The sequence below is a fragment of the Petromyzon marinus genome, chromosome 9, assembly GCF_048934315.1.
Source record: "Petromyzon marinus isolate PM22_M1 ecotype Great Lakes invasive population chromosome 9, UKy_Petmar_22M1.pri1.0, whole genome shotgun sequence".
In the NCBI taxonomy this organism is placed as follows: Eukaryota; Metazoa; Chordata; class Hyperoartia; order Petromyzontiformes; family Petromyzontidae; genus Petromyzon; species Petromyzon marinus.
This window is the reverse complement of record NC_133675.1, coordinates 1,067,016-1,090,683: the sequence shown is the minus strand read 5'-3', so window position 1 is coordinate 1,090,683 and position 23,668 is coordinate 1,067,016. Positions and strand designations below refer to the sequence as shown.

General features: G+C 45.4%; 4 protein-coding genes across 4 annotated transcripts in view; 2 read left to right on the top strand and 2 right to left on the bottom strand.

Annotated features, from left to right (window-relative positions):
- Window positions 1-1,123: 1,123 nt before the first annotated feature.
- GLRX3 (glutaredoxin 3) lies at window positions 1,124-6,306 on the bottom strand. The gene is made up of 11 exons (XM_032950930.2): window positions 6,057-6,306; window positions 5,662-5,770; window positions 5,483-5,557; window positions 5,146-5,359; window positions 4,634-4,806; window positions 2,271-2,332; window positions 2,121-2,178; window positions 1,979-2,031; window positions 1,844-1,883; window positions 1,638-1,730; window positions 1,124-1,376 (listed from the first exon to the last, which is right to left on the bottom strand). Exons 1-11 carry the CDS (start codon window positions 6,110-6,112, stop codon window positions 1,326-1,328), a joined length of 984 nt encoding a protein of 327 aa, XP_032806821.2. The 5' UTR covers window positions 6,113-6,306; the 3' UTR covers window positions 1,124-1,325.
- A 2,723-nt stretch (window positions 6,307-9,029) lies between these two features.
- THOC3 (THO complex subunit 3) lies at window positions 9,030-12,922 on the bottom strand. Its single transcript, XM_032950931.2, has 6 exons — window positions 12,615-12,922; window positions 11,306-11,462; window positions 10,641-10,845; window positions 10,385-10,546; window positions 9,687-9,787; window positions 9,030-9,456 (listed from the first exon to the last, which is right to left on the bottom strand). The coding sequence occupies exons 1-6, from the start codon at window positions 12,786-12,788 to the stop codon at window positions 9,293-9,295; spliced, it is 963 nt and encodes a 320-aa protein (XP_032806822.1). The 5' UTR covers window positions 12,789-12,922; the 3' UTR covers window positions 9,030-9,292.
- Window positions 12,923-13,058: 136 nt separating this feature from the next.
- On the top strand, window positions 13,059-17,944 carry SMIM19 (small integral membrane protein 19). Its single transcript, XM_032950932.2, has 3 exons — window positions 13,059-13,217; window positions 15,268-15,392; window positions 17,611-17,944. The coding sequence occupies exons 1-3, from the start codon at window positions 13,108-13,110 to the stop codon at window positions 17,679-17,681; spliced, it is 306 nt and encodes a 101-aa protein (XP_032806823.1). The 5' UTR covers window positions 13,059-13,107; the 3' UTR covers window positions 17,682-17,944.
- A 3,584-nt stretch (window positions 17,945-21,528) lies between these two features.
- SRP72 (signal recognition particle 72) overlaps window positions 21,529-23,668 on the top strand; it is a 43,188-nt gene continuing 41,048 nt past the window's right edge. The window contains exons 1-2 of the mRNA XM_032950933.2: window positions 21,529-21,687; window positions 22,862-22,982. Of these exons, the coding sequence (XP_032806824.1) occupies window positions 21,603-21,687; window positions 22,862-22,982 (206 nt within the window). The 5' untranslated portion in view covers window positions 21,529-21,602. The remainder of the gene's footprint in view (window positions 21,688-22,861; window positions 22,983-23,668) is intronic.

The window sequence follows — 23,668 nt, the reverse complement described above, 5'->3', positions numbered from 1 at the left end:
TACTGTGCAGGCTAAGTAGAGATGAGCAGAATCAATGCAGCCACAGCCACATTTCGTCCATTTGAGCGCAGCCAATTGGCTTTGCAGGGAAAACTCAAATGTGACGTTCTGCACCTTGGCACAATTGCACACGGTTATCATGGGTGTTGCACCAAGTCGATTTGCACATGCAAATCTTGGACGCTGGCATGAGCTCACAGCCCACACTGTATCATTCTGAAGGTATTGCATACCCAGAAGGTATACTTGTTGGCCATAGCGTCAAGCCCAGTGTAGGCTTATGTGCATGGCAGCTACCTTGATTCATTCTTCATGACCATTACTGCCTGCACAGTCTGACCGACTGCTGTATACTGCCTGGTGAGTTCAGACTATGACCCGGCACGTGATACATATTTTTTACATTTTGAAACTTAAAACTTGTCATTTCACCAAGTAAGGCCCACTGAGCTACATAGCTCTTTTTCAGAAGCAACCTGGCCACAAATGATAACGAAGTGGCTTATGTGGAAATGTATAGCAGCCAAATAAAAGCATGATTCTAAATGTGGAGGAAAAAAACTGGAGGACCCGGAGAAAAATCCACACGACCACGGAGAGAACATGCAAACTCCAAATATACAGGCGTCGGGGTTAGGATCGAACCCACGACTTCATGTATACCGGGCAAGGTAGTTAACATCTCGCCACCGAATCACCCCGACAGCTTACCATGTCCTTTTTTATGAGCCATGTATATGCATGAATGCTGTGAAAATATTTTTTGTTAGCACCAATGTGGTTATTCTGTATTGCATTGCAGTTTTTTGTGTTGTGTTTTAAGTAGGAGTGTCTTGTCATTTGCAATAATTTTTCCTTTTTCAAGTTTTTATTAAAACACAAACCTCCTGCTTGTATGTGCTTACTCAGTGGGAAGTGCCATTCAAAGAGAATGGCACAGCAAGCATTAGTAGCTATGCAGAACAAATTTTGCAAGGGAATTTCTCGAGAGAAGCTGGAAGTGTGCACACTGCAATCAAACCTGCACCTCTAATTAGCACGGTTGGCTACGTATGGTGTGAAAGAAGTTCAGCGTACATACCTCAGCTGGCAGCAATTGCATAATCCAGACCATGCAAGGACAATCAGTAAGCCTTTTATTAACATCTTGCAATGACAGACCAATGTGCATTTAATATCCATTCCCAAAGGGCACCATACAATACATCCCCCTAAAGACAGTATGAATATTACTGTCGTTTACATGCGTGTGTAGAGCTGAGGTTTGCGAGTCGAATCTGCCCCCATGCGGCCTCCCTCTGTGTGGAAGTATTCCGTTTTATCTTCTATTTTGGGGCTTGCAAGGTGGACAGGAGCTCCCCAGACTCCAGCAGTTCCTACAACAAAGCATCAAAAGAGGGGAAGAGTTAAAGGTCTGAGCACATGAAGAGCTTCATTAATATAGTAGCATGGCATAAGGGGGTAAAATGCAATATGTGAACGCACGACAGTTGGGAGGGCCAAAATTTAAGTATGAAAATAGTCTACTAAAGTTGAGAGCCAGTGTGTGTCCTATCCTTAATGCACTTAATTTAAACTGAATTTAGACTTCGGAAGCCTAGCAGCATGCAAGAGAGATTAGACAAAAAAAAACACACCTTAACAATGTCCAATCCTCCGACCAGTTCACCGAATGCATATAGCTGGGGGTAGGTTGGCCAGTTTGAAAAGGTCTTCAGGCCCTGCCGAACCTGAACAGAAAATGGGGGACTGTTGGCATGGCCACTTGGGATACTTCTCCAAATGTGAAGAGTTGACAAAGTAACAGAGTACTTTGTTGCTTAAAGTGTGTTCTTGCACATACCTCCTCATCTTGAAGTATATCGAAAGTTTCATACTTCACCCTGGACAAAAGGACATGTTTTAACAATGCTGATTCATAGAGACCAGTGTGGTAGTGTTGGCATTCGTATGTGCACCCCTCATTCCTTCGACTTACCCAGTGTCATTGAGAATGTTCACAATACTCCGACTGAACCCACAGCGGGGTGTCTGTAACAGGCAGTGGAAATTTAGATTAAACTGTGGCCAGCCTGCTTTGAGTTTTAAAAGTATACACTGTATGCACTACACTCGCTTACCTCTTTATTTCCTTTCATGAACAACATAACTGGGGCCTTGTTTATAAAAGATTTAAGCCTAGAAAAGAAAAAAGAAACAAGTGTTAATGACCTGTCAGGAGTTCAGTCAAGCTTCGCTGCCGTTATTTTGTTCTGAATTAAAAACATTACCTGTCCTCTAAGCTTTCTTCCTTGGGGAACATCTTGTCCAACTCTCCAGTCTCTGCCAGCTCCTATGAAAACAGTACATTTATCCATAAGAGGTTTTTGGGTTAGATCGCTGTAGATGTCGTTAAACCCGCTACCACCCGACAGCCAATTTACTACTGTAATGAGAGAGCGCCATCTCTGGGACGCCGAGGGATAACTGCATCGTCACTGCTGGGTAACGAATATCCAATGAGGCTAAGGGTCCATGAAGGGGCGTGGCTAGAGGTGGGGCTTAGCTCCACCAAGAGCAATATAAGGAGAGGCAGTGAGAGGACTCGGGGTCGGTGTGGGAAGCCTGGAGTCCGGACTGCATCATCGCCTACCTCGACTCACTACCGGCCACATGGTGGCCTCTGCCAGCCAAGCCTTCTCTCCCTTCAGCGCGCCGCCAGCCAGCGGCGGGTGTGGAAAGAGAGACGCGCCGCGATGGTGGAAGGGGGAAAGCGCACGTTACAGCAACAGAGAGAGACGTAAGCCATCTGGAGAGAGGGAGCGGAGCTGTGCAGCCGTTAATAAAAGATACCAGTCAACGTTCGTCGTGGAAGTGCTTTAGTACACTACTATAATGAGTTAATGTCTGTCCTGTGCATGATGTCACTCCACATCGACTAGTCCCCCTCAATAATGAGCGGGTGCAGTCACTCCGCATGGAGAACCCACCGCCTCATTAATAACCATGAGCAGATGACATCACTCCACATGGGGGGGCGAGGCGCCTACTCCCCCCTCAGCGTCAACTTATAACCCTCACTACAAAAGCAGAACCCTCACATCACGCGATCTCCGTAACGCCATTGAAACATAGAAGTAAAAAGGACGTCATGATGAACAAGGGATTATAACCTTTAAATGAAGTAAGTCTGTCATCGCGGCCTTACAAATTGCACATGAATGGATGCAATATTACGTCGCAATCTGCTTTTCGCTTGCAAGTTCCAGATTTACTGCAATACACCCGTCATTGGGCGGACAAAAGGCTCGTTAGTAAGGTTTGTCATGTAAACAAAACATGCCAATTTGTTACTAGTTCAGCACATTTGTGTGTTGGAGAGTAAACTCACAACATTTACCGTGTTTGGTGGTGGTGGCAGGTTTAACGACAGTTATATTTACGCAATCTAACCCAAAAACCTGTTATGGACAATATTAGTTACGAAAGCCTACGTGTTAATACATATTTAATTCCTGGGACCTCCTTTGCCAGTACCAAAATATAATAATAGGTTTTCCCCCTTTTTCTGGTAACAAAACAGGTGTTAAGATGTTAAAACAGCAAACTGAAACCTTTTACAAGGCAATATGTCTGCATTAACCACAATGCTTGTGGCCAGAATGCAAACAAAAAAACACTGATAATATATGCATTGTCCTTGAAACTGATTGGTCCACACCAGAGACAGCTTTCTTTTGAGCCTCGTCTCAAACGGTGTTAGGACCAGAGGACGCCAAAAGGCGTACCGCCCAAAGACAATGCACTATCAGAGTAATGAGAGCTCGGCGTAAGCATCGACATCATGGGACCTTTGCCAGTACCAAAATATAATAGGGTTTTCCTATTTTTTTCTGGCAACAAAACAGGTGCCAAAAAAAGGGGAAAACCTATTATATTTTGGTATTGGCAAAGGAGGTCTCATTACTCTGATAGTGCATTGTCTTTTGGCTGTACGCCTTTTGGCGTGGTCTAACACCGTTTGAGACAAGGCTCAAAAGAAAGCTGTCTCTGGTGTGGACGAATCAGTTTCAAGGACAATGCATATATTATCAGGGTATGTTTTTTTGTTTGCATTCTGACCACAAGCATTATGGTTAATGCAGACATGATTCCTTGTAAAAGGTTTCAGTTTGCTGTTTTAACATCTTAACACCTGTTTTGTTGCCAGCAAAAAGGGGGAAAACCTATTATCACATATTATACTTGCTATACAAATTCCTTGTGACAATACCAATACTGGGTGAAACGGTTCACATTTATCGGCTAGTTTACTTTGTCAGGCTGCACGTATTCCTACCACCAGTACTTTTATGTCTTGCCGGCGCCTCTAGCCACTCCTCGTGCCAAATTAAGATCAAAATGTCATCATGGTCAAACACGTTGATGCCACGACACTTCACAAACGCTATTATCTATCAGACCCAAAATCAGTCATAACAGTCTCCCACCATCTGGTCTGATGTCCTGCCCTTGGTTACTGGACCACGTGGAGACCACTTCAGTGTCTGTCTCAGGACTCATTTTCCCCCCGTCCTGTCACCCCGGTCCGGATAAGTGCCAGCTTCCACATGTGGTCACCGTTAATGTGATTACCACCCACCCCTGGGCTCACCTTGATGATATCGAGACCTCCTATGAGATCTCCGTTCACGTACAGCTGGGGGTAGGTAGGCCAGTTGGAAAACTCCTTTAGGCCCTGTCGTACCGCCTCATCAGAGAGAATGTCAAAGCTGCTGAACTTTACTCCGTGTCGGTTTAGGATTTCCACCGTCTGCCGACTGAAACCTGCGTGCCCAGTGAACAGGAGACGGCTGTTGGCGGAATTTTTCTGGGCATAACTTTGTTCAAGGTGTGTGTGTGGCAGTGTAGTCGTTAGGGCACTGCACTATAAACCCGGTGACCCCGAGTTTGTTTTCCTGCCATCTCTTGAGTTTAACTCAGCCCTTAAAAGAGTACGTAGCGTGTCGCGTTGTGGACACATCGGCACTGTGAAGCAAATTCGGCCGGGCGTGGCGTTGGTTACCCGTGCCGGCATTTTAGACTCCGGCCAACAACACTCGTCCCAACAGTGTGTGAAAGGCGATATAGGGGGATGTTGTCTGTGTGGGGGGCTGCCCCACTTACCACATCGCGGCTCCTTTGACGTGCCCTTCATAAACAGCATGCATGGCGCTGCACGGACCAGCGTGTGGAGGCGCTCCTTGAGATCGGCACTGGGCACCTTTGCCACGGCGGTGGTGGTGGGAGTAGCGTGGGGCAGGGACGCGGCCAGCTGCTGGACTTTCTTCACCAACTCTGGGGCGTGAGCTCCGTCCAGCCGCTCCACGGGCTGGCCGGCCTGCTCACCCCCCACACACACACGAACACGACGCTTGCTCCACGACCGCACCGCCGTGCGAGTGGAGCAACAAGGACTTCTGCGTGCCATGGGAGTGCATCGCGCGAGTGCCCGCACTGTTACCTTGAAGAAGATGAAGGTGGGCACGGCTTTCACGTTGTGCTTGAGCGCCAGCTCCGGTACGGCCTCGGCCTCCAGCTACACGGGGTGGGTGGGGTATGGAGACGTGAGAAACATCCGTGCCCACCACAGTTGCCGTGAAGTCAATGGAGGTAGCTTGGAGCGGAGAGGCTGAGCGTCACCTTCACGAAGGAGACGGCCGGGTGCTCCGTGGCGAGCTCCTCCATCACGTCGTTCATCTGCGCGCACTGCGGGGCCCATGTTGCCCAGAAATGCACCACGACGTGGGGCCTGCACCATGCGAAAGGAGGACATGGGGGCAGAGGCTGCAGAAGACCGCCTCGCAGGGGTAAAGCGCCTTCACCCCGGGGTGGTCACCGGCAGAGCTACGGGCCTGCCTGTGTTTCAGGGCGCCACAGGCCCCACAGCTCTGTTTGGTGGCCTTATACTCTATGGTAAGCGGGACCTGAGGCCCGGCTTTGAGAATACATAGGACCCTCTGTTCGAGGGTGTTTAAGGTTTAGGGTGTTGGAGAGAGTTGTGGCGACGGCGGAGGGGGTTAGAAGTTTGCACTCACAGCCCCGACAACAAAAGCTCCTGCAGATCCTGGGCCGAGACGGACCGCACGGACATGGCCTGCGGCTGCTGCGGCGGCGGCTGCTGCGGCTGAATAATCGCGCCGTGCGACGCCCAGACACGGCGTGGAGCGTACCCGCCCGACTGGGGTCACGGTGGTGACGGACGGCGACGGTCTGATAAACTCGATTGGAGCCTTCAGCTGTGTGCCGACGTTGGACTAACTAATAATCCCGACGGCTGTGGACGCGACGCGCTGAGTGGGCGCTTCCCGGAGGCCGCTGCCGCCGCCGCCGCACGGCAGGTGGAGCCATCGAGCGCCGATCGCCTTCTTGGGTTTCCTTCGCAGCCCTTATTACAGGCCAATTCAGACCTTATTGGTCACCACGTGCCCTTATAAATCTCAACGTTCATCCTACAACGTCCCATCACAAGGGAGAAAACGTAAATAGTTTGTTTTGCCCGTATTGAAACGGCTGTACGCCGTATGGACTCGAGCACTCAATTTCCATGGACAAAACTACGGGGCAAACCGTTTAGGTTGACAGGCATGAGACACCGGTGCAGTAGCGTGGTTTTATTTACCAAAGATCCCCCCATAGCCTTAACAGACTTTGGGCAAGTGCTGTTAGCGAGCAGCGCCTATGAAGAGCCGGCACGCACACCACACGAGAGGGCGGATGGCCTGCACCACGCCTGGTCGCCTTTGTCTCTCTTAAGTGGCGATCACAGGCGGAGTTTGACTTCAATATTGGGGGGTGCAGGGGCTCGCTCTGTCCCTCACATGAGGAATCACGGGTGCATAAAATAAATGTTTTATCTTAATGGTAAACTACTACAAAAAATACTATTTGGGTCTTTCGGTAAAGTCACGTACAGTGAGGGAAAAAAAGTATTTGATCCCCTGCTGATTTTGTACGTTTGCCCACTGACAAATTATCAGTCTATAATTTTAATGGTAGGTTTATTTGAACAGTGAGAGACAGAATAACAACAAAATCCAGAAAAACGCATGTCAAAAATGTTATAAATTGATTTGTATTTTAATGAGGGAAATAAGTATTTGACCCCCTCTCAATCAGAAAGATTTCTGGCTCCCAGGTGTCTTTGGTACAGGTAACGAGCTGAGATTAGGAGCACACTCTTAAAGTGAGTGCTCCTAATCTCAGCTTGTTACCTGTATAAAAGACACCTGTCCACAGAAGCAATCGATCAGATTCCAAACTCTCCACCATGGCCAAGACCAAAGAGCTCTCCAAGGATGTCAGGGACAAGATTGTAGACCTACACAAGCCTGGAATGGGCTACAAGACCATTGCCAAGCAGCTTGGTGAGGTGACAACAGTTGGTGCGAATATTCGCAAATGGAAGAAACACGAAAGAACTGTTAATCTCCCTCGGCCTGGGGCTCTATGCAAGACCTCACCTCGTGGAGTTGCAATGATCATGAGAACGGTGAGGAATCAGCCCAGAACTACACGGGAGGATCTTGTCAATGATCTCAAGGCAGCTGGGACCATAGTCACCAAGAAAACAATTGGTAACACACTACGCCGTGAAGGACTGAAATCCTGCAGCGCCCGCAAGGTCCCCCTGCTTAAGAAAGCACATACACATGCCCGTCTGAAGTTTGCCAATGAACATCTGAATGATTCAGAGGACAACTGGGTGAAAGTGTTGTCGTCAGATGAGACCAAAATGGAGCTCTTTGGCATCAACTCAACTCGCCGTGTTTGGAGGAGGAATGCTGCCTATGACCCCAAGAACACCATCCCCACCGTCAAACATGGAGGTGGAAACATTATGCTTTGGGGTTGTTTTTCTGCTAAGGGGACAGGACAACTTCACCGCATCAAAGGGACGATGGACGGGGCCATGTATCATCAAATCTTGGGTGAGAACCTCCTTCCCTCAGCCAGGGCATTGAAAATGGGTCGTGGATGGGTATTCCAGTATGACAATGACATAAAACACACGGCCAAGGCAACAAAGGAGTGGCTCAAGAAAAAAGCACATTAAGGTCCTGGAGTGGCCTAGCCAGTCTCCAGACCTTAATCCCATATAAAATCTGAGGGAGCTGAAGGTTCGAGTTGCCAAACGTCAGCCTCGAACCTTAATGACTTGGAGATCTGCAAAGAGGAGTGAAAATCAATTTATAACATTTTTGACATGCGTTTTTCTGGATTTTTTTTTATTCTCTCACTGTTCAAATACACCTACCATTAAAGTTATAGACTGATCATTTCTTTGTCAGTGGGCAAACGTACAAAATCAGCAGGGGATCAAATATTTTTTTCCCTCACTGTAGATAGAAAAAAAAATTCACCTGAGGACGATTACTTGTGTTGTGATCGAAATGTCTTGATTTTCATTATATATTTATTTTTATATTTACGTGACTTTACCGAAAGACCCAACGAGTATGAATTCCTGCAGTCACGAAAGCTTCAAGTCAAGATTTACTTAAAAATAATTAAGGTGTAAAGTTTGGGAGGCGCATTGTCCCCCCTCAAACTCCACCCATGGTGGCGATGTTAACTGCACACCGCACCCGGTATTCATTTGAGGCCTAGTCGACCTACGGGAGGTCCGGAACTGGTTCAGATAATCACTGGTGTTGACCGTGAGCGGGAATCGAACTCGGATCGCCAGGTTCGTAGCTCAGCGCGCTAACCGCTACCACTCCTGCTCCCCCCATGTTTGACCACAGACACGTTTTGAGAAACGATTGAACTATTGAATAGATCAGAAGTTAACATTTTTAACGTTTAGATTTTTCCAGCGTAGTTGGTATATTTGTGATTTTTCATTTAAATATTTCACCTGTATAATTTCTGATGGTGGATCATCTCGTGTGCACGTGTCCCATCATTTCCACGGAACAGAGCTCGGTCATTTTAACCATCTCTATTGGAGGCCAATCAGTTGCAGGACAGCACCCTCCTCTTGCTTATACACCAAATGATTACACCACTTTATTTGGAAAAAGATTTATTTTTATAACATCAATAAAACGCGTATGTAAAAATCAAATAACCAAACCAATTTCTTGACAATATCCCATTGTCTTCTACACACGAATTGTCAAAAATACTAGTTTGCTTTCCATACTGCAGACTTGCATAACCATGGAATTCGACTTGTTTTTTTCTTTTACTCCCCCCCCCCACCACTGAACATTGTTTTCAGTTTGTGTTGCAGCTGTCGTGTGAAAGGCCATATGCTGTAATCTGTTGTTCAGGACTCATTGGGCAATCCAAAGAGCTTGACGGTTCCAGCATCTCGACTGTTGTCATATTTCCCATCTTTGTCATCGCAAGCGAAGGCCAGCAGAGGTCGCTTCGGATGCCAAGCGACCGTGAACGTGGGAGAGTCACAGTGCACCTCCCATAATTTTTCACCTGTAGGCACACATTGCACAGTGTTATCAGTCTATGCCGAAAATCTCACCAATATCTGTGTAGATGTCGTGTCTGACAGACCAAGTGCCTGTTAGCAGTGAAGATAATGCAGAAGCACCTGCAATCGTGCATTTGTGGGCTTCATAATTTCCCAAGCCATTCTACTCTCTCCCAGGCTCAGAGATGGCTGTTGCATTACAGTGGTAACAAGTTATAAAAAATATTTATACCAGTGTCCACGTCTGCGATATCAATGAAGTGATCCTCGGAAGCAGAGGCCAGCATCTTTCCATCGTGGCTGAAGCTGAGTGTCCGTACTGGCCAGTCCAGCCTGGAAATCGGCAGCAACAAGTCAACATAAGGAGACGGAGAAGATGGTGCCAACAGCTGATGTAGGAACATCCATATATTAATAATAGTCACTTGCATCACATCTCATCCGAAACATTTGGAAGGGCACCCCTCCCCCAGTGGCAGCTGTCCGTGGGTACAAGGTGACTCAACACCAGGCCTGCAATTGGGCATTAATCTCAGTAGCAAGTGATCATTGCTGTGTGCGAGTAATTTGCGCGCAATTTATAGAATGGACGATGACGCCAGCACACAATGTCACGTTTGTTTTGAATGTCATCTGATCTTTAATGTCAACTGTGTGCGAACAGACAGCACAAATTTTACGGCTAATACATCCGCAGTAATAACCAGGGCGGCCAACTGGATGCGAACCAAGAACCTGTGCAATAATCGGCGAAGACATTAGCACTGGGTCATATTACATACCCCCCCCCCCCGCTTCATGCACTCACTCTGCACTGTCAAAAAAACTGGTTTATGGGGACAGATGAGTAATATTGTTTGCATGTTTATTTTGTGACTTCTGTTCTCCACAAAGACGCCGTTATTTTGTGTGACATTAGTTCATTCTCACCTGGAGAGGCAGCGAACACAGGTTAGCTCATTGGCATCCCACAGGCTCACCAGTGCATCCGCACTGCCTGTTGCGAAGTACTTTCCTGTCGGGTCAAACTTGATGCAGATGCAGTTGGAAGGGTGGGCATTAATTGATTGGATGGGTTTCAGTTCAGGGTAGCTGGAAATACAAAAATATATCAGGAGGCGTTTTTACACGAAACATAATGCTGTGTGCAAACCATGTTATTTGCAGAAATCAGAATAGACCTCACCTCATTATGCTAATACAGCCATTGCCGTTGGTGAGAAAAAAGAGATCATTGTCATTGTTCCAAGAAATTTCGTTGACTTCAAACTTAAATTGCTCTTCAGCTTTTGTCTTGTAATTCTTGGCATCGATGAAAGTTACAACATCTTCCTTATTACCGACAGCAATTGTCTGACCATCTGGACTCCAGCAAATGTTTATATTTTCTCCTGAAACAAAAAGGCCCACACATTAGTACAAAACATATACCCATTCAGAACTTGACCAAACATCCCAAAGTGATATATCTCAGAATAAAAAAAACGAACTTTTGGGACTCAGTGATCATACCCTGAATAAGGACGTAGTTATTTTACACAACAGTGTACCGACTGCTCGCAGCATACACTTGTTCCACCAGCTCTATTTTAACCTCTCATGTGTACCACATCAGTCTTTGTAAATGAAGATATACCGGTTATAAATTTTATTTTTCTTGTACATTAAAAAAATGCAATTCCCTCCTTGTGTATATTTTAAAAGGATAATGGCCGATGGTTGAATACTAATGATGGGAGTGGCAGCTGATAGAACGAAAACAGAGATGAGATCGGCAAAACAAACTGTGCATGTGGGATGATGATGTAAAAGCCAACTGAAGTGCAGGAGAGGAGTGGACGTGTGCCTCACCTTTGGTGTTGACAGTCGCCGCACACTTGTTACTGCGCACATCCCAGATTCGCACTGTCTTGTCTCCGGAGGCTGTGACGAACAACTCCGGGTTGAGGGGGTGCCAGCACAGCTGGTCCACGCTGTCTCCGTGTCCACGGTAGTTATTCTCCTTCACCTGCACAACAGCAGCGTGCATTTGCACAGAAGAGTCGCAGCCAAAACTCGCCTCCACTTGTGATGCCAGATCGCCCTCGACCTGGTTATTTCATTTAACCAGGTGAGAATTCAACAAGAGACCTGGCGAATTTCTTGGAAAAGTTATGTTGGTCAGAAAAATCACAAACGCAAGAACAAAATAAGTACAGCAACAAAGCAAACCGGAGCAAACCATCTCCTGTTTACAGCCCTAAGCCAGTTTTGGGAATGCCACATTCCTATGGTTGGGACATCTCTCCATAGGACAACCACCGTTGATTTCCCATTGCTGTGCTATATACGAAATATTTTATTTCACTTGTTTACCCAGGAAAGACTCATTAAGTCTCAAGACTTTTTCAGGGTGGTCCTGGCAAGTTTTCGCAGTAAGGAGGTAATGTCATATGTACGGGCGTCACGGTGGCGAGATTTTAACTACCTCGCCTGGTACCTAGGAGTTCGTGGGTTCGATTCCCACCCTGACGCCTGCTGTATATTTGGAGTCTGCATGTCTCTCCCCGTGGTCGTGTTGATTTTACTCCGTGTCCTCCGGTTTTTCCTCCACATTTAGAATCACGCGTTTTAGAGTATTTGACTGCAACACATTTCACATGATAAGCCACATCATTGAGCTATCATTCGTGGCCAGGTCGCTTCTGAAAAAGAGCTATCTAGCTCAGTGCGCCTTACCTGGTAAAAAAAATAAATTAGTTTAATATTCCGGGATAATTTGCAGGTAAATTTCAAGCAATGGCATGTTTAGGCCAACACCAGTGACTTTATTTTTATTTTAGCTTTGGGAAGAATTCGGAGAACACGGAGGAACCCCATGTAGAGCAGTGGGAGAACATACAGAATCAGAATATTTTCTACTGGAAGAATCCGATGAGCTATAAAGCTCCTTTTCAGACGTCCAGTAGGGGCGGGTCACAACGTTATAACAATACAAAACACGTCAGGAGTGCTAAGTATAGGAAAAGGTAAACAAATAACTGAAAGTAAATCCAGTATAAACACCACACTGTACGCCCCCCCCCCCCCCAGTCAGGAATCGAACCCAGGACTTTGCTGTGAAGAAGAAGTGTTTACCACTGCGTGACGGCTCTGCAGAGGCAGAGAGAGAGAGAGGTACCATGCGGTCCTTGTCAAGCAGGAAGACGCTCGCGGTTTTGTCGAAGGAGCCGGACGCGAGACGCCTCCCGTCGCAGCTCCACGCTACGGAGTGAACCTTGGCCCCGTGCGCGGTGAACTCCTTCACGCGGCTGTGGGCCCTGAAGTGCTGCTCCATGGCATGGGGCTCCGGCATAGCAAAGAGGGTTGTGGAGCAGGAGAGAGGGGGTGGAGAGGGAGAGAGGAGATGAAGCAGGAGAGAGGGTGGACAGGAGAGAGGGGGTCAGAGGGAGAGAGGAGATGGAGCAGGAGAGAGGGGGTGGAGAGGGTGGACAGGAGAGAGGGGAGCGCTGTGCCCCACCACCGAACTCGAGGCGGCCGATTTGGGAACGCGCACCGAGGACGTCACACGCGCGAGGTGTCCAATCGCAGGCGACGTTGTTGAACCCGCGTGACGTCACCCAGAATCGCGGCCAATCGCAAGGGCCGGCCTCAGTGGGCTCTCGGAGGCGACAATGGAGGCGGCGGGGCTCGACTACTCCGTGCACGAGGCGTGGACCGAGGCCACGAACGTCTACCTGGTGGCGGCGCTCGCCAGCGTGGGGCTTCTGGTGTACGCGCGCCGGTGAGTCGGTTCTCACCCTCGCAGGGGTGAGGGAGGCTTCCTGCTCGGACGCGTGGAGCTCTCGGTGTATTTTGTTTTGGTGGGTGGGGCCTCGGGTTGCCACCTTCACCATTGGAGACCAAACCCGGACATATGGCCGCCAGCGTGGGGCTATCAACACTGCGTTAAACTGTATTGGCGTTTAGTTCCGGAACATATTTCCACATGCAAGACTACAACAGGAAACGGTAATACACTTCATTTCTGCCATCCAAACACAAAATTCCACATTCGGGTGAAACCGGGACAGGTGGCAACTCGCGGTGGAGCTCCTTGTGTCCGCACCGCGCCGGTCAGTGCATCTTCACGGTGGAGCGATATAAATGGACCCCATAGCGGCGGGATTCCTGGTTGTATGCGTGTTGGTGAGTGGACTCCCATGCTGCTACAGCTCTTTGGTTATGGACGCATTGGCCTCTTGGTGGACGCATACCGGAGCCAAACTTTTGACCCTTAAGTCTCTTGTACGGCAAAGCAGCTTCAAGCCTTCCTGAATTCATTTGCACATGGAGAGTACGCAACCAAACATGAAATTGGCAGGTAGAAGGCTTATCAGGTAAATTCAGCAAGACATCACTTTAATTTAAAACACGCTTCCTAATGATTGATAGTAGGTCTAGGTTTAGCCACAACAAACCATTCAACTACTTACAGACCAATTTTTTTTAAAATTTGCATTGTCACAAATTCTGGAAAATGTTCATACGTGAACAGCCTGTCTCGCAGAACAATGCCTCGTGAAAACTCGGCAGAGTAAGAATTCAGGCAGGGTCACTGCACTGCAACAGCCACCCACCGCACCAGTTATAAAACTATAAACAAAAAACCCCGTTATTTTACAAGGTTAGGCGCCTTGAACTATATAGGTCTTTTTCAGAAGCGACATGGCCACAAATGATAGCTCAACAATGTGGTTTATCAAGTGGTGCTTTAAAGCAGCCGAATATTCTAAACGCATGTTGCTAAATGTTGAGGGAAAAACTGGAGGACCTGGAGAAAAATCTATGCAATCAAGGGGAAGACAGAACATGGAAACTCTAAATATACAGAAGGCGTCAGGGTCGGGATCGAACGCGCGAACTCCTGCATACCAGGCGAGGGCGTTAACATCTCGCCACCGCTACGCCCCATATGGCTCATATGGCTTCTGAAAAATAAGCTGCTCATTCATTTGTGTGTCAATAGATACGTTTCAATTACATTGTTTCACCAGGTTTGACTTCAAAACTAGGATTGTCAAATTTGCAAGTTCCATGGCTCTCGACTCTGGGCTGTGATCTGAAGACAGAGGGCTCCAGATTATATATGAGCAAGCAAATGTGAATGCCAAGGTTGTGGCTTGTGGTGACCTCATGAAAGTGAGCAGTTGTGAGAATTGTGCCGAGTGCTGTAGTCTGCTATAGGGTTGGACTTTGGGATTCAGATATTTTGAAAAGTTGAGTTTTGGAAAGCACAAATCGCTCACTTGGAAGATATGTTTTGTGTATGTGATGCAGACATTTTATTTGAAAAGGTGTAATGTGTTCAATCGTCCCTTCCCTGTGAGTGGGTGTTGGCAGTGGAATGGCAATGTACGTTAGCAGCACATCGCATAATGGATGTTTCCCACGTACGAGGAGGCAGGACACGAACACGCTTGATGTCAAAGTTATTTCCTGCTCAAAATGAGCATTGAGGCAGTGATCATCTGTTTACAGCCCTGGGCTCATGGTGGAAATTTCATGGTAGAGATGAGTCTCCCCATATGACAACTACTGTTGCCCCACAAAGTGGTATTTATTTTATCGATCCCGGAGGGATGATAGGCCGACTCAACTCTAAACCAGGATTTTAACTCGAAAACCTTCTAATTATGAGCCGTGGACTCCAATGAGCTATCAGGTGGGGTATGAGCACATAACTTTTTGCCTTGAAGGTATGAACTGCAAAAATTAACACATTGGATAAATGGTCTTTTTATACATTGCGTGTTGTGCAGCGCAGCAATGCAAACATGGTTAACTTTTTACAGCAATCGGCGCAAAATTCAAAGGATATTTGGAATGCCCCCAAGTGCTGACCGTGGACAAGAGGATGCCTTCCTCAGTGACCTCCAGACGGTGCGACTCAGACAGCAGCTCGAGATGTACTACATGTGTAAGTGGCCTGATCCCTTCACCTACATTGTGTCACCGTTGGACATTGATCAGTAAGGCTTTAAACACTTTTGAGAAAGCAGCTCGCACATTCATCGTAGAGTGGTAAGGGTTTAATTTCCATCACTGACAACTAGCTCTAACGAAAAAGGACCACATGGTTTGTTCTTATTAAATTCATGCACAAGCCGGTCTTTTTACATGTGTAGAGAGTCCACCAGACGAAGATCGAGAGTCGACACTTTTCTTTATTTCGAGCTCACGCCGTGCGCGTCCACCCAACTCCGATTCCCTCCAAGAAGTGCCCCGATCGCCCTGCCTCTCTCTCTGGGCGCTCCCTCTGTCTCTCGCCCCACCTCTCTCCTTTTCCTCGTGATGTCATCCTAACACGAACTTAGTATTTCTACCCCCGGATATCGTAAGTACACATGTAAGCAAATTAGTTGGATTCAACGTGTGTAACCATTTGCGATTGATTTAAAATACTAATGCTAAAGTCTTGGGCAGACCATTGTACACCAAATTGACCATTTGTGTCCTGGTGGCATGTTGTGGATGTTAATCAGTGTATTAATAAAATCATGCTTATCGTATGTAATGCTGATGCTCCAGAGACCCATGTCCTCACATCAGCAATTAGGGTACTATGTGTAAAATCTAACAGGATTTTTTTCCCACATTGATTCAAAACTTTGGAATGCACTTCCACAATTATTGCAATATTTCGACAATTGGCTTACATTCAACACCAAACTGAACATTAATTTGACGTTCATTTTTTTACGTGATCCAACACATCTGATGATAAAACCTTGGATTATTTGACAGCTTGAAGAGCCAGGTGGCTCAGCTGTAGTGCAGACAACTTGCAGTCTGAAGGTTGCAAGATAAAATCCTAGTTGGAGGTTGATTCAGCCCATCATCTTTGTGGGGAAGTCAACAGTGGTTGTCCTTTGGAGAGAATTACCCCCACTATAGGAAGACAGTAAAACCTTGGATTGCGAGCATAATTCGTTCCGGAAACTTGTTTGTAATCCAAAGCACTCGTATATCAGTTGTGATCACGTGACGCTCGGCAGACAAAGCGTATACATACTACTCGTATTGCAAGACCTCGCTCGTTTATCAAATAAATATTTATAAAAAAAAAATTGCTCGTCTTGCAAAACACTCGTAGACCAAGTTACTCGCAATACAAGGTTTTACTGTACACACTTACCTCTATGCTCATTTGAGATCACTTTTTACTGTTTTACATTTGGTGATGATGGATGTAGCAGCAGCAGTTATTAAATGTTATAAACAAGTTGCAGAGGCACATAGTCTTTTAATATTCTACTGGACAATACATATATAAGACAAATTATCGCACCATTATCAGTAATGTAATATTGTTTTTTTAATCTTGGTTCATGTTATGGCACATTGCATGCTCCTTATAATTTTGAGGCATTGTTGATCATTACCTACTATAATCACCCAGAAATGTCCGTCCCGCGTGTGACGTCACTCCACATGAGGTCCACCCCCCCCCCCTCATTAATATTCATGAGTGGGTGTATTTTTACACTAACGCAGGTCGAGGTGAATTAAATCATTTATTACGCAAAGTCGCTTCAAATATGACGTTTCTTTACAGAAAGTGTTGGTAAAAAATAAATCTACGCAGCACAGTGCGAAATCCGTGCGTGACGTCACTGCAAAAGAGCCCCCCCCCCCTCTTCATTAATATTCATGCCCGCGTGGAAATTTACACGAACGCACAAGGTTGCGCACTCCACATGCCGCACCCCTCCCCTCATTAATAACCATGAGGGGGTGACGTCACTCCACATGCCGCACCCCTCCCCAATAACCATTAGCAGGTGACGTCACTCCACATGGGGCAACCCCCTCATTAATAATGAGCTGAACAGATTTACTGCAATATACACCCGTCCTTGGACGGGCAAAAAAGCTAGTTTCGTTATAAAATGCACTTTTTAAATACATTTACAAGGAGAAATGGGCATTTATGTTACCGAACGTCATGGGCAATTGATATGTTATTTATAGATTTACAAGTCCACTGCATATGTTATTCACCTCTCATGAGTTGAGCGTGTGATTTTTATTTTGCAGGTAAACTGTAATGATAAGGCAATGTCGGTTTTATCCACTATTAATCCAAACTGTACAACTGGGAAACCATGTAATAATATTTAAATATTCCCTTTCAGCAAGGAAACATGAACAGCGACAACAGCAGCTTGGAATTAAACCGGACTCTGTACAACTACAGCTTGAATGAGGCCCTGAACACAAAATGCTGAAGACCGTGCACTTGCTTTTGCTCTGTTCAGAATGATGCAAGGGAGATTGTCAATGTTTATTTAGCATCATGGAACCGTGCATGGAAAGTGAATTATAACTGAAAACTCTCGTCATATATTTCCTAAATGTGGATGTGTAACTTAACAAAGTCCACTTTTCCCGTTTGGGCTGTACCTTGAGAATTCTCTCAAGCTTTTTCAATGCACTGTTCATTGCGGGCATTGTTTGTTACATGTTAAACACGAGCCCCAACACCAGTTCGAATGAACTGAACACCATTCACCTTCATGTTTGATAAATTAATGGTTATGTTTAAAAGTGCAGTAGTAATATATTTTCCTTGCCTATAAACCATTTTTTAAGTATGTACAATTACATCAATGTACAAAATGTTGCACTATGTAGTTATCAGCGACATTGCATGAAAATGCTGGCAGTTTTAATGAAAATAAAAACAATGCATTGCTTTAGAATCTCATAAAAACTTCTGGTCTGGTCATTCCAGTATCCAATACTGTATTTTGGAATTAATACTTGTTGTGTCTGGTCTATATTGGCAATATATATTCGTGTGCACTTTGCGTGCATTTTGCGTGTGTTTCACGATTTTTTTGTATACATGTTCTATTTTGCTTGTATTGTGCTGATTACAGGTCAATAAATGACATCAAACGTTAAATCCTGCACCGCATTTAATTTCATGTATATTAGCCAAAATGTGAAACTTGTACCTCTTTGCCACATCAGTAATGGGTCTCAAAAGACCAGGTTTGACACATTACTTAAGCAATATTTATCACGCAGATATCTCAAATCTTATTCTTAGATTTGTTGATGTCATGACTTTGAAATAGCTATATTTAAAAAACGTAATCACCAATTTTCATGAAAATTGGCATGGTTCTTAATGAGGTATTTTGCATTTTCATATGTTCGAATACGTATAAAATGACATTTACTTCCTCCTTTAAACTCAGCTAAAAATGCAATCGCCAATTTTCATGAACATTTTTATTGTAATTTGCTGGTGTACCTGTTCCTCGTTTGGGTTTTCGAAAAGGTTATATAAAAATACACATTACACTTCTCCATTAACTGGCATCGCACTATTATGCATAAGTGTAAACAAACCGTTACCGAGGCAATCACCCCTTACCAACTGACACAACTACCGTATATTCCCGCATATAGCCCGCATATAGCCCGCATACGCATATAACCCGCAAAAATAGCGTTTTGTGTAAAACAAATTTCAGATAGCCCGCACCTCCATATACCCCGCAGAGTCTTGTTTTGTTTGTAAAAAGTGGTATACCACGTGGGTTATATGCGGGAAAATACGGGAAATTCATTACCACATTACATCTGGTTTCGGGGGTAGCAAGGCAACATTGTGTTGCATGAAAAACCAAAACTCATGGCATTACCACGGGGGGATGTGACAACCTGATACTGTCACTCAGACATAAGCAGAGAGCGATAACACAGATACACAGACACACATTGGCACACAGAAACAACGCCTCTGTGTCGAGGCCCCAAATTGAGAGGGGGGGGGGGTAGATAAAATAGCATGTCAATAAGAGATTTGGAGCTTTCGTGACTGCAGGAAATACTAGAGCGACAACACGAGGACACACACACAGAGAAAACACACTTAATCAAACAAACTTAGTAAAATTTGGAAATGTAATGCAATGCAGCACAGAGTCGATCAACACGCAATTAACGCATAGCCTGGTTGATTACGTTCTTCAAAAGATTGTAAATTAGAAGTGTGACATTTTTGAGAGAGACAAGACACGGAGACACAAAGACACAAGCAGAGAGAGACAACAGAGATAGAGAAAACAAACTGCAGGAAATACTAGAGAGACGACACGGAGACATAGAGAAAAATACACTTAATAAAAACAAAGTTCGTAAAATTTGTAAATATAATGCAATGCAACACAGAGTTGGTCAATACTATTAACGCATAGCCTGGTTGATTGCATTCTTCCAAAGATTGCTAAATTAGAACTTAAGTGTAAAATATGAGAGAGAGAGGCAAGACACAGACATGGAGACAAAGACAGACAAGCAGAGAGACAACAGAGAAAACAAACCTAATACTTTCGATTTAAAGCTTTCGTGACTGCAAGGATTAATCTTCTTTGGTTCTTTCGGTAAAGTCACGTAGAATGAGAATAAAATAATAAATTGATCAAATAAAATAACACAATAACGTCGTGAGAATTTTATTGTGTTATTTTATCAATTTATTATTTTATTCTCATTCTACGTGACTTTACCGAAAGAACCAAAGAAGATGAAACCTAATACTGTAGTGGCACAACGAGCACCAATCTCAATGCGGTCACTCATTCTGAATGGGATACCACAACTCGACTTCACAAGGAGACCATACACACGATTTCAGGAGCAACAAGGCAACACTGACCTCGGTCACTAAAGTTCTGCAAGGAAACGGCATCATCTTTAACGAGTAACAAACCGTGTTTTGCTGTCCGTATTTTTGTTTAACTTTTTGTCGTGCCGTACGTAGCCAACCGTGCTAATCGGAGGCTATACAGTATACGCATGTAGGTATATCACACTGATCAAAGGGGTTGTACTTTCTCCACAGAATTAAGTACTCACATTTAAACGTAGTCCTGCAAATGAGGAAACCACATGATATCCTTAACAATTCAACTAAAGATTTCAGGATCAACAAGGCAATGCCAGTCTTCTAGTTTCCTGGCTGTAAAGGCTGTGCAGTCTTAACCTACAACCGTCCTGGCTACATACCCTGCATTCTCCCTGGAAGGAAATATTTGAAAAAAAAACTGTTGAGAACTTTCCATGAATTGCTCTACCAAGTGCATATACAGTTGCTTGGGATTGGCAATTGAACAAAAACATGTACGCACATGCTGCTGCACGTACACAAACATGGCAATTCCATGCAAAAACATTTTGTGCGAGTGAGGTTGGAGAAAGTAACACCATGAAGGACATCTCAAATGTTTTTTTGAGGTTGGTTATGAATCTCAATATTTTAACAGTATTGCAATTTGCATATTGTACCATTACAGGTTAGAAATGTTTATATGATACGACTCAAAGGCAACCTTGCAGTCGGTGGTAGAACTCTGTTTTAAAGGGCAGGGGTAATGGGAAAGGGGTGGTCAGAATCCAAACGAAGAGCAAACCAATTTCACAATCGATTTTAATCAATACGCATATTTGTTTCCCAAACTTGCTTTAACATGCATCATTTATTCATGCCGACATTACTGAGTGATATTTTGTCTGTCATTAATGTTTGCACCAAGACCCAATATTGTAGTGCCTACATCACTCACCCCCTGTAAACATCGAGTGGTTAGCGCCTGTAACTCACTAACATATCTGGGTTTCATATTGGGCTGGGGCATTTTTCTGGAGTTTGCATGCTCTCTACCTGTTCCAAGTCTGTGTTTTGTTATTGCGGTCTGCAGTTTTCCACCCACATACATGTTTATGCTAATCGCCTATGAGAAATTGCGCAAAAATTATTTGTTTCTTTTTCTATCCATCCCCTCATCTCTCTTTCAGTGCCCATATATTTTGAGAAACCAGCATGTAAAATGCACACAAATAGCCTAAATATCCACCTCACTCACCACCTCCGTCAGCACCTCATCCACCACCTCCGTCATCACCACGCTCCTCCTCCTCCGTCATCACCACGCTCCTCCTCCTCCGTCATCACCACGCTCCTCCTCCTCACTCTTTACGAGTGACCCATGACCCTGTCGTTTCGGGCCACGTGGTGTCAAGGTGTCGCGCAACGTCACATCTGCCTGACCCCGGAAGGCGAAAGGCGCCACGTGACCCGGACGTGATCGGCGTCGCGTGTCGTGGGGGTGTCATGGCCGCGAGCGCTGCCCCCGCTCTCTGGGGGGAGGTGAAGCGAAGCGGAGATCCGGGCCGCACGCTCCGGATCCTCAACAGGAGTGAGGAGCGGGCAATGCGCGAGCACTCACAAACTCACTTGTGTCGAATGGGGGGCGGGGGGGGGCGACAGAAGGCGCGTGAGGGTGGAGCTGTACGTGAGGTTTTGATACACGTGTCAGTCGGGCCTGAGAGCCAGATGTGAGTGCTGAGCCGTGTACGAGTGGAGCCGTGTGGAGCTGTGTGGAAAGTGTGAGTGAGAGAAGCTCTGTGAGGTTCATCTTTGTACTGTACGAGCATTTGAGGATAGTGCTGATTGAGTGTGAAGATAGAGCTGAGAATGAGGGTATGTACGTTTGTTTAACTTCTTTCACACCGTACATAGCCAACCGTAGTAATCGGAAGTGCGGGGCAAGGACAATAAACTAACCACAAAAATTTGGTTTAAGAATTTAGTTTTCAATCTAGATGTTCATTGGCGTTCTAATATCGGAAGAAAGAGCGAGCCAGACGGTCGCAGAAGCACATCTCAATGCTCGCCATACAGTAACTGTATTTGTTTGATGGCTCTTCAAAAGCCGCTGCTAGGATGACCGGAGATCGCGTGATGGCTTATGCTCCTTGATGAGATCAGCAAGGTATTGTGGTTCATTTGTGGCAAGCACTTTGTGTGTAATGAGTCCGACCTTATAGTGTATTCGTTCGGCAACCGAAAGCCGATGCAGCTCAGCGAGCACAGGACGGACATGATCGGATCCTGGAGTACCCGTCACGACACGTGCCAAAGAATGTGGCACACGCTGCAGCTTGGTAATGTTTTTGCCAGACGTCCCGTAGAGTAGTGAGTTGCAATAATCGAGCCTTGTCGGTACTATGCTACACACTGACGTGTTAGCTACAGTATGTCACGACGGAAATAGTGGTCGAAAGTTTCGTAGAGCCCTAATATGAAAATTGCAGGACCTGACTTTTCACGTGGCAATCAAACGACATTCTGCTCGAATATGTTGCCGAGGCTCTTTAGATGAGTATAACACTGAATCGTGGAGTCTGCGACCACCACACCCGTTCCTCACACATTCTGGAGCATCCTTACTTGGGAAGCGATTGGATGGAACCACAGATGTGGAGCAATGTTTCAGGGTGGATCCATGCATGAGAGTTGTTTGCGTGTGTTTTGTTATGACATCTCCCTGCATGGATCTCTCCTTGTGGATGTCTCTGTGCCGTACGCAGTCTTGCAAGACAGCAAGGAGGACGTGACTGCGCTGCATTGCAAGGTCGTGTGCCTCATTCAGCAGGGCAACTTCAAGGAAGCCCTGCACCTTATCAACAACAACTCCAAGCTTCTGACCGCGTAGGTTCCACTGGAATTGAGCAGGCGAATGAGTGACCAGTGCAGAGGTGGTTCACATCGACTTTGGCATAGCATGTAATTTGTTTATGTCGGCTTATCTCAACGTAAAGGTCTTCACAGCCATTATAATGTTTAATAATTTATTTATTGTTAGGCTTTGTGTAATATGACCAGATATGTCATTAAACCCTCCACGACTGGACAATTGTTACTTGTTCAAGTATTTAACGAGCCAATAGATTGATGAACAATCTGCACAACTATATTTAGCAGTTAGACACATTGGATAAAATGTCAATATGTGGCCTATTTCATACACAAATTCTGAATAATTTTGTTTACGAAACATTCAGTGCAATTATCATAGATAATAATACAAAGTACAAATCGAATACTTACCAGATAAATAGCATTTAGTCCTAAAAATGTAAATTAATCATTATAAAAATGTAACTTAAAAAAAAAACAATTTGAACAATGAATCGTATGACGAGTCACTTAAAACTAGGTCAAATGACATCAGGGCGAGATCCAGGAAGTCAAAATAAAATCCAGCAAGCCAGAATAACCCCGTCACATCTAGCCAAGTTTCTTAAATAGGTGTCATGATTTTAAAGGGACAACCAATTAGATTAAAACTAGACCAGTTGACCTGTGGCCACATCTGCAGCACAATGTATGATTCT

Bases quoted from the DNA above. Each gene is read 5' to 3' on its own strand.
- GLRX3 (XM_032950930.2), bottom strand. From the start codon at position 6,112: ATGTCCGTGCGGTCCGTCTCGGCCCAGGATCTGCAGGAGCTTTTGTTG. The intron at 5,558-5,661 runs GTGACGCTCAGC...CACCCCGTGTAG, and splicing joins CGGCCGTCTCCTTCGTGAAG to CTGGAGGCCGAGGCCGTACC. The intron at 2,179-2,270 runs GTAATGTTTTTA...TTTCTTTTCTAG, and splicing joins GAAGAAAGCTTAGAGGACAG to GCTTAAATCTTTTATAAACA.
- THOC3 (XM_032950931.2), bottom strand. From the start codon at position 12,788: ATGCCGGAGCCCCATGCCATGGAGCAGCACTTCAGGGCCCACAGCCGC. The intron at 10,846-11,305 runs GTGAGGCACACG...TTTTTGTTTCAG, and splicing joins GGCGACTGTCAACACCAAAG to GAGAAAATATAAACATTTGC. The intron at 10,547-10,640 runs GTGAGGTCTATT...TTGTATTTCCAG, and splicing joins GGCTGTATTAGCATAATGAG to CTACCCTGAACTGAAACCCA.
- SMIM19 (XM_032950932.2), top strand. From the start codon at position 13,108: ATGGAGGCGGCGGGGCTCGACTACTCCGTGCACGAGGCGTGGACCGAG. The intron at 13,218-15,267 runs GTGAGTCGGTTC...AACTTTTTACAG, and splicing joins CTTCTGGTGTACGCGCGCCG to CAATCGGCGCAAAATTCAAA. The intron at 15,393-17,610 runs GTAAGTGGCCTG...ATTCCCTTTCAG, and splicing joins GCTCGAGATGTACTACATGT to CAAGGAAACATGAACAGCGA.